The sequence below is a fragment of the Acanthisitta chloris genome, unplaced genomic scaffold (genome assembly GCF_000695815.1).
Source record: "Acanthisitta chloris isolate BGI_N310 unplaced genomic scaffold, ASM69581v1 scaffold3712, whole genome shotgun sequence".
Taxonomy (NCBI): Eukaryota; Metazoa; Chordata; class Aves; order Passeriformes; family Acanthisittidae; genus Acanthisitta; species Acanthisitta chloris.
This window is the reverse complement of record NW_008659786.1, coordinates 136,334-145,830: the sequence shown is the minus strand read 5'-3', so window position 1 is coordinate 145,830 and position 9,497 is coordinate 136,334. Positions and strand designations below refer to the sequence as shown.

General features: G+C 42.5%; 1 protein-coding gene across 1 annotated transcript in view; it reads left to right on the top strand.

The window, feature by feature from the left end:
• Nucleotides 1-9,161: 9,161 nt before the first annotated feature.
• LOC103797319 (anoctamin-2-like) overlaps nucleotides 9,162-9,497 on the top strand; it is a gene marked incomplete at its 3' end in the record, with an annotated part of 134,570 nt that continues 134,234 nt past the window's right edge. Inside the window, exon 1 of the mRNA XM_009069522.1 lies at nucleotides 9,162-9,171. Within this exon, the coding sequence (XP_009067770.1) occupies nucleotides 9,162-9,171 (10 nt within the window). The remainder of the gene's footprint in view (nucleotides 9,172-9,497) is intronic.

Genomic DNA, 9,497 nt, shown 5'->3' with positions numbered 1-9,497 from the left:
TGCCGTTGGCTATTTCAGCTCACCTGTCCCGGCTATGCTCCCTCCCAGTTTTCTTGTGTACCTTCTCACTGGCAGAGCGTAAGACACAAGAAAGAAAAATGTCCTTGATTTTAAACACAACACAACTTAGCAAACCCAAAACATCACTGTATTATCACTCTGAATCCAAACACTGCACTACACTAGCTGCTGAGAAACTCCATCCTGGCTAAAACCAGCACATCTTGGTACACTAAGAATACTGGTTATGGCTCAGACAACCAAATATCTTTCTGTAATGAAGATACATGTTTATCCTAAGCTGAATCCGAAGAAATTGTGTGCTGAGGACAGGCTGTGTAAATTCTGCAAGTCCTCAGTACTTGTGAATGGGGTTCAGGACAGCTCGCTCTTACTGACTTCAGCACTTTCCTAGACCAACTCAAGGAGAAAGATCAATGGTAATCTCTCCTTATTTCCAGATACCAGAATGTCATCTGTTGCATTAGCTACAAAAGTTAGAGTTCATTCAAATGCAGAATTGTCAGTGGCAGGTGGAATTTAGTTACTGCTGCCAGGGATAAATTTACCGGGATTTAAATTCCACTTGGTCGGGTCAAGCCATGGAAGACAAAGGATTTTCTGGAGTGTTGATGATCCTGGAGGAATCTAGTGCCAGTGAAGCAGTTTCGCTAGGATGTACTAAATTCTCAAAAATATGAGATGGAAGACTTAATTCCATTTGTGTGTTTGAGAGACAAGATTTAAGCAACGTTTTTTTTAATAGTGGATGCTAGTTGTCATATGATTAAATGGGTCAAAACACATTCCCATCCACACAGAAGGCTCCCTTTGGGAACAAAACTCTTTCTGTCATTTCAGCTAAAATAGCAAGTTGGATCCTTTTTGAAAGGGACCAGGCAGATCCCTGCTTCTTCTCTTTTGCAATTCAGCTGTGGATTTGACACACATTGAATTGTAAGCCCTTTTTGTCGTTATTCCTTATTCATCCTCTATTGCTGGAGGGTACTAGAAGTGCAGGCCTTCTATGCATCTCTCTTTCTTCTGCCATAGGACCACAGTAGCACCAGGGAGAGAAACCAAGTTTTAATTGACACCAGCCCCACTTACCGCAGTAGATCTCTGTCACCAGTTTACCTCCATCCTCAGACTGGTTCCTTCTTGTAGCTGCCTCCAGGTATTAAGCTCCCTCACAGACAGGTTTGGATCACCCAGGTAATCAGCTGCACAGCTTAAGTTCATCGAAGCAACTTACAGTGGAGCAACCTGCAACATCAGAGAGGATGAGAAAATGGATTTGAACTGAAAGAGAGCAGGTTTTGATTAGGTATTAGGAAGAAATTGTTTACTGCAAAGATGCTGAGGCACTGGAACATGTTGCCCAGAGAAGCTGTGGATGCATCATCCCTGACAGTGTTCAAGGCCAGGTTGGATGGAGCTTGGAGCAACCTGGGCTAGTGGAAGGTGTCCCTACCTATGGCAGGGAGTTGGAATTGGATGATCTTTAAGTTCCCTTCCAACTCAAACCATTCTATGATTCCATTATTGTACGAAAAGGAGTGTATAGGGTGTAAAGCAATGTCTTCCTTCTCTGCTTATCATTGCTGGAATGTCCCTGTTTCTATTGGTGCATCACCCAGACTGACCCCTCTTAGCTCATGAAAGCTGACAGGATTGCAGCCTAAGGCTTCATGGCTGCAGACAGGTCTTCTAATCAGATAATTGTACCAGTCAACCACCAGCTTATCAGCATGGTATAGCCCATGAGAGCTTACTGGTTTTACTTACAGAATACAGTTCTGTGGACTTTGGTGTGGTCTGTATGTTATTATTCAGGCCTGGCTATTACCTATATATACAAAGCCCCTGTTCTACTCAAGGAGCTTCTTCCTTGAAAATCTTGTCATAGAAACAGACAGACAGGAAAGAAAAAGAGGAAGGTAATATTATAGCATTTTTAACAGATGCATGCATAACAGGTACATATGTTTTTGGCCTTGGCTGGCTGGCATGAAAATCAAACTTTTTCAGGTGTCCTGCCCCAAAAGAGCTGTCTTTTTTTCTAAGGCTCCAGTGGTGCCAGTGAGGCCATCAGCTTGGAACCCTTCCATGCAGTTTTCATTGCCTTTCATATAGACCAGTTGCATTTAGTGCAACTCCAATATTTTCAGAAGCATTTTTCCCTGGCAGAGGTGAAGAGCATAGTCAAGCCTACAATCAAGTACCTGCCTAGCAGAGAGCTGTGTACTCTAAGAGTAGCAGTGTGCCAGCATATCACACAGCAATGTACATCTGACTGCTCCATTGCCATTCTCCAGCAGAATCCAGGCTTTGAGGAATATTGTTTTCCAACTCATACATACAGTTTGTGAATCTTGATGGTTTTGAACTGTTAGCCTTTGCCTTTCCACCAATGATGTGGAACACATCCCACCACTTCAGAACACTGGCTGGATCACTGAGCATGCTACAGGATAGATTTACAGGAATGTCACATGGATTTGGGGAGGAGTCTTATATAACTTCTTAATAATTAAAAGCATCTAATCTCTCTGCTAACTTTTACAGACTTGCAAGCACCACTCCTCTACAGCAGGTGAAACACAATCTGGTATATTGGTATTATTTGTCACAGCTCTGCATTATCAACTATCACCATACCCAGGTACCTCAGGAAACACAGGGAAGCCAAGATATGATTTTCTCCATTGGAAAGTCTTAAAAATAGACTGCAGGCCCAGTTCCATTCTAACCAGCTGGATATTGCTTCCTATCATATTGCTGTGTATATTATTTATACTGTGTATATTTATACTGTGTATATTATTTATTACCTGAGCTAACTGTATTACCTGTAAGGGACCCATCCTTATTGCTTATAGGAGCTAGTAATTTGAACCTGTGCAGGCAGAGCTATAAGTCCACAGGGATCCCAGCAGGACCTGGCTCTACATTCCTATACTGTTCCAAAATTAGCAGGTATGCCTTTCTGGTTTTGTGCTTAGTTGGTGCAGCATAGATTCGGAAAATCACTCTATTTTACATCCACAAAATTTAGATTTCCCTCTCCCCAAGATAAGTGTATAGAAAGCAGTAGATTTGTTCTCTATCTAGGAAACGGATTAGTTGTTTTAAAAACTTCTGAGAGTAACATAAGATACTATGGGGGTAAAAAGAACAAAGGATTTGATACTTGTTGATACATTACTTAGAAATTAGGAAATGCCATTGCAAAGGAGGGACTAAGAAGAATGGGGTGATTTCATGAGTTTAGAGCAGCATATGTATTTTTTAGCCTTGCTGGGAAAATTTTACATCACCCAGCCCAAGTTTTGGGACACAACAGCTGCACTGCTCCCTTTATATACTCAGCATGTTTGATAGCACAACCACAGTGCATCAGCACATCTCCCTGTGCTGTAGACCACTTCTATTATTGCCAGTCATGACCAAATGTGCAATCCTAATTTCCAAGCTGGTAGAACCACCAGACTTTAATCAGTCATTGGATAAATCAATTTCTCCCTCTTACACTAGAGAAACCATCATAGTGTCATAAATAGGCTAAAAGAAAAAATACTTGAACTCAAATTAATCACCTCTCCCTCCAATTATCATTAACAAAGAGAAGTCCTTTCTCAGATGGCATTGGCCATCCATAACTTTTCTTCCCAATGCATTGTTTAAATTGTAAGGTTGAAGACTAAGCAGGATCCATCACCTGTTCTGATTAGACAGTTGATTACAAGATAATCCCTTGAATATTTCATGCAGGAATGACAGTGCTGCATCCAGACTGTAAGGTAACTCGAGCACTTGAAATAGAACCTTATAAAAAGGTTTCTACACTTACCTCCTACCTGGAAGCACTGTAAAGCTTTGCAGATATAAAGACACTCTTGCCCAAAGAAACCACCTCCAAGAGAGTCTAATCCTTGAGTGATGGTTCTTTGGACAGAGCTGGCTCTGTTGTAGAGCCCTGGTTCTGTATTAGCTTGTTTTCCTTCCTCTCCTCCATTCCCTTTCCACTACCTTCTGGGAGGTAGGACAAAATACACCTGTTGTTACCTTGCTTATCGAGGCATTACGGAGCATGAAGGCAAGATGCTGAAGTTCCAGCAGAGAACTGCCATGTCCTCTCAGGTCATGGGAGTTTTGTCTTTTTCCCTCTCTTTCCTCCATGATGGTAATCACCAAAACAGAAGGTCTCGCTAATTAGCTTCAGTTTGTGGTTTGCTTAAAGCAGGATCAAGCTAGGATGGAAATAGCTGCTGGTGCTGTTCACTACTTAAGTCAGTGCAGAAGCAGATTGTGCACATGATCAGCATAGCCACATCCTATTAGCACTGACGCAACTTCCAGCCAAACCTCCAGGCAACATGGAAACACACATGCTGGGTAAGTTTATTCTCTGCTTCATTGTTTATTGCTGTCTATGAAGTGGAATAGGTGGAAAGGGGGTGGGGAACAGAGAGAGAAATACTTTGGAAAGACTTCTCTGTCTTCTTTCAGGACGTTTGCAAAACAAAGAAAAAGAAAACGAAAAGAGAAATCTGTGGCCCAGGTTGCATCCAAACAGCTCAGAGATAAAACATGCAGAGTTCATTTCTTCTGAAACCTCAGGAGTGCAGCTGTGGGTCAGTGTTGTGATCCGTGTGAAAAAGACAATCACTAGGCAAATGTCTTGTGCTGGACTTCTGCTGTTTCCACCTGCGTTTGCCTTATTGCAATGCAACTGTGGGGAATGAGCAATATCCTTTTCCAGAAGACAATATGCAGTGAGCTCTCAATTCCCATACAGAGGGAACAAATCTGCTCAGTGCATAAAACCTTTGTGTCTGAGTTCCCAGTGTACAAGTTTAGAATAACGTTCAGTGCAGATATTGGGTCACTATTACTTTGCTGTTATGGTTAAAAGTTCTGTGGTTGTTTTCACATTATCTCATCGTTTCTGGGGCTGTAGTTCTGCTGTGAACTCTAAACTATCATGCACTTCACTGAATTATGCTATTTCTCTCCTCTCCCATGCAGTCCTTTTCCTAAAATTATTTGCATATCAGACCACAATGTGGTAGATTTAATGTCCCTGCATTAAATTTAATGTTTATTGCTGATCTTTGTTGAGTTATTCCAGTGGCCTTTTTCTATCTCAGGTCCTTCACTATTGAAGCTAGCCCTGATAGATGCTTCATGTCAGAAATATCAGGTGCTTTCTGTAATCTCTACATGTAGGGTAGATTTTTTTTTTAAATATACCATGATGAAAACACAACAGGAGCAGAGTCTGTAAAGTTCTAGATGGTTGTATTATGTAGACATAGCCCCATTAAGTCTTCAGTAATGCAAACATTCATAAGGCACCTCAGGTAGGGTGTTTTTATCCTGTGTGCCTCCCATGTCTATCTCCACAGATCTATTCTGTTTTCTACAGTCTTGACCATTCAGGTTCATAGTCTGCCAACCTTTAAAGACACCCTCTGGCTCATGGCATGTGCCAGAGGTGAGTGAGCATCTACACTGACATGAGTGGATTCTTCTTGCATCTAATGCCAGGTGCCAGTGCTCCTGTGTAAAGAGGCTACTAAATCAACGTTTTTTTACATTTGTGTCTGTGGCCATAACTATCCAGGTCAGTCAAAGCCAGCAAGAAGCCATGCTCCCCTCTGTTTGAGGTGCTGCAATGCTGCTGTTCCTGGCAGCAGTTCAGGGGCAGATTTTCAGGGCCCAGAGCATGTCCCCCTTCTAAGTGATTAATTGTCCATGTTAAAGAGTTTAGCTGGCTGAGTCCAAGACCAGGAGCATCTTCACCAACCTGAGGTGTTGTGAGGAAAGCTGGAAATGAGGGCCTGCCCTCCTTCCCCCAGAGAACTGTTTTTAAGCAGAGGCTTTATTGCTCCCTGCTGCTGGGGCTTCACTGCACCTGGGCTATGTCTGCACCTGATCTTGGACCTTTTCCAGTTTGGCCCTGACTCAGCCCCAGAGGCTCTTCTTCCTGGCTTGACCTTGGATCTGTCTCATCACTGCTGCCTTGCTGGAGGATCACCCAGTTGTGTCCAACCCTGATTGCTGTCTCCAGCCCTGATCCTAACCTGGACTTGCTGCTCTGCATATGAGCTCTCTGTCAGCAGGGTCACTCACTGCCCTGCCCTATCACACTTTCCTCTCTGGGCTCACCTTTCCTGTGGAGCAGCCAGCCATAGGCCACCTTTTCCCTCAAATGACTGTAAGAGGATTGATATTATCCTTTGTGTCAGGAACTCTTACTTTTAGTACTCGGTGAGTAAGCATTCACAGAAAGGGCCAGAGGGTTCTGGACAAGTCCTTCTGTTCCTAGGTCATTACAGTTCCAAATTGCATGGTGATATGGGAAGAAGCTCAGCTCATGCCAGAATTACTTCTTGTGCACATCTCCCCCAAACTCAACACAGCTACAGCAGAGCATGTAGTTGTCTCCACTTGTCTACAAAACCACAATTAGTGCCTTTTAAGAGTTACAGGAATTAAAGACAGACAAGGCTGTTTAGATAGCCTCTAATGCTCTCTAATGCAACATGGTACAGATTAAAGCAAATTTCAGCTTAGAGGGTATGAAGACTAACATGAGGAGGAGAAACTTAGAGGAAGCTTCTGGGAAATGGAAGTATAGGTGTGGCTTGGATGAAGTAAGAAGGGTTAAGATCAGAGATGGAACAGTCCTGACAAGGCTTAAGGTTGGCAGCAGAGTATCACACAGTTCCTTGACTACTTCATGTTCAGCACATTGTCCCAGCCATGTGCCCTGGGCTAGCACACCTCCTGGGGAATGAAACTGGGGATGCAACTAAAGGGAGGGAGCAGTACAGCTCAAAGCAGAAAGCATAGTTTTTCAGGTTTACTTCTTTCCTGTTCTCACCCAGCTGTGTTTCCACCAAGAGGTATATGATCCAAATTTACAGCCTGAGGGTTGAATGCTCATACAGTACCTCTCAGAGTGCAGATGGGAAGAGCAAAACCACCTATGAAAATGCCTTGGACAGCCTGGGTGCATTTGCCTGTCTGAACCCCATTCCAACACTCATTTCGAAATGCCACATCCTGAGCCTCCAGGACACTCAGCAAGGAGAAACTCTTGGGTAGGAATCAGTATCTTTGCATTTGGCCATACATGCTGCTTCTCCTTTACTTCCCAACCTCCAGAATATGACTAGAGAAGAAATTCTGAGTTTAGTTATGGGACTGATTTTAGAAGAAGCACTTAAGTTGTAGGGGTCTAAACACCTAAATAGTTCTTGAACCATCCTAAAGATCCAGGAGATCTGAAATTTCATGCTCAAATTCTATCATTATTTTATTTGAATAAGGAGTTTGACCTAAAATCACTTATACAGGCGTGACTGTCTCTACTGAAATCATTCTGAGCTGGGAAGTCATTTGCTTGCTGGGGACATAAAGAGCACATATATAACCATAGTGCATCTTTTTATTTATATATATGTCCTTTGAAGATGAAATGTATAAGTAAAGCTATGAGAAGCTGTAAATTCAAGTAGTTTTTTTATAACTACTTGGAGGGTGGGATGAATAAGTTTGCCAAGCAATGCTACTAAATTGCAGATGTTTTGAACAGCCTTGCAGAGGAATCTGTGCAAGTACAGCTATACTCTAACTGTGGTGTCTTTCAGAAGTGCATCCCATTTCTGATACTCAACTGGCAAGAGAGAGATAAATGAAAGCAGGCCACTGTCTGTGCCCTGGGTGGTCAAACCACTTACAGTGTATTCTGCAAGTAGTTGTGCTGTGATAATCTGATCATCTGGAGCACTCAGGTCAGATAATTGGCTGTTGCTCACAATTGAATACTGAGCTCCTAATTAGGCAGACTCCTTTACTGCCTGTTTCACAAGCAGTGTGGTCCTTTAACACATCCTCTCAGTCCTGCACTTTTGACAGCATGTGCAAATTCATTGCTGCACTTTAGACAAGGACCTGGAAACACAAACAGTGAGGTCAATTGGTGCACATGTTGCCAACCTTTAAATATACAAAAAGCTGAAGCAAAGGAGAGCAGAGTCTGAGCAAGCAAGCAGGTGGTGACTGGCTGTGAATTGGCACTGGAACAGGAGCTGGTCACTGATCTCTGTCCTGGAGGTTTCTTGTCCTTGGGAGCCATTTACAACTTAGTGAAGTTTGACTGGAGGGATGGTTCCCCAGCTATGTTTCTAGAATGAGTGTAGTTCTTGAAATTTGCTTTCCAGGTTGAATTCAAGATTCACTGTACTGCTGTTCTCTGGGGAGACATATATGTATGCACCAAAGCTATGCATGTGTGCATGTATAAAATTTTTATATATATGCACATACATACACACACACAGCTTGTTTCTATCGATATTAATTCCTCTAGAATATTTACAGGATGAGAACATATAAGGCCAGATGTCGTAAAGGCTTACAGGGTAGAATGAGGTCAGGCAGCATCTGAAGCAGAAGTCCCTGAGGCTCTGCAGTACCACAGGCAAGTGCTGTCAAATGTGGAACTCATTCAGAACAAAACATTTTGGTTCAGACAGTTTGGTTTGGGAAGATGAAAAGCTTCTGAGATAACAGGAGTCTTCCGATTTTCCAAGTTCAGATATGGCAATTGTATTTCCATAAAAAAACTTATTGTGACTGGGAGTGCCTGACTGCCTCACCAGTTTACCAGTGTTAATCTCAGGTTCGTGACACGGTTTCTGGAGGTTGGGAAACATAATGGAAATGAAATCATTTTATTATAAATGAACTGCAGCTTTTTTCCTAGGCCTAGTTGAAAGGACTGGAAAGTAAAAAAGCTCTTTAATTGACTGTGTAAAGGTCTTGTGAGATATCCCAGACTTAGTCTGAAAATCCTGGAGAAACATTGTGTGTGGCCTTTGGGAATGAAACCTTCACTTATTAATTATTTTCCTTGGAGTTTCCCTTGTGGCATCATTATGTGCTTCATTAAAGTAAACCAAGCACAAGTTTCCTTGGGAGATCAGAAAAGAAAGACTGGTGAGTCAATCTACTGTACTGTTCAAGTGCTGCTGGGCCCTAATCTATTATTGATTTGAAACATAAGCATAATCATAACATTTAGGGGTCTGTTCCCCTCTCTCTAAGCATTTCCTTCTTTAGCATTACATTGTCTCCTCTCTTCAAACATGGCTGAGGGTAAGTAGATTCAGCCTGTGTACAGGGCATAGAAGGGGTTTAGTTAAATAAGGGGAAAATATGACTTCCAGACTTTAGCAATGCACTATGGATATAGTGTCTCCCTGGATATACAGGAGCTGTTTTTTTTTTTCCTGGGGAAGACAAAAGTCCTGACTGGGGAGGAATGAATGGTTCTTTGTCTCTTTAGTGGTGGTGTCCAGTTGGATATGCTACACCTATGTCTTCTAGGTGTAAAACACTAATGATGGAAGGACCAAACCACAGTATTCCCCCCACGGTAAGAGCTTCTCAAAGAAACTATGGGTATGATCAGCCAACCCCAT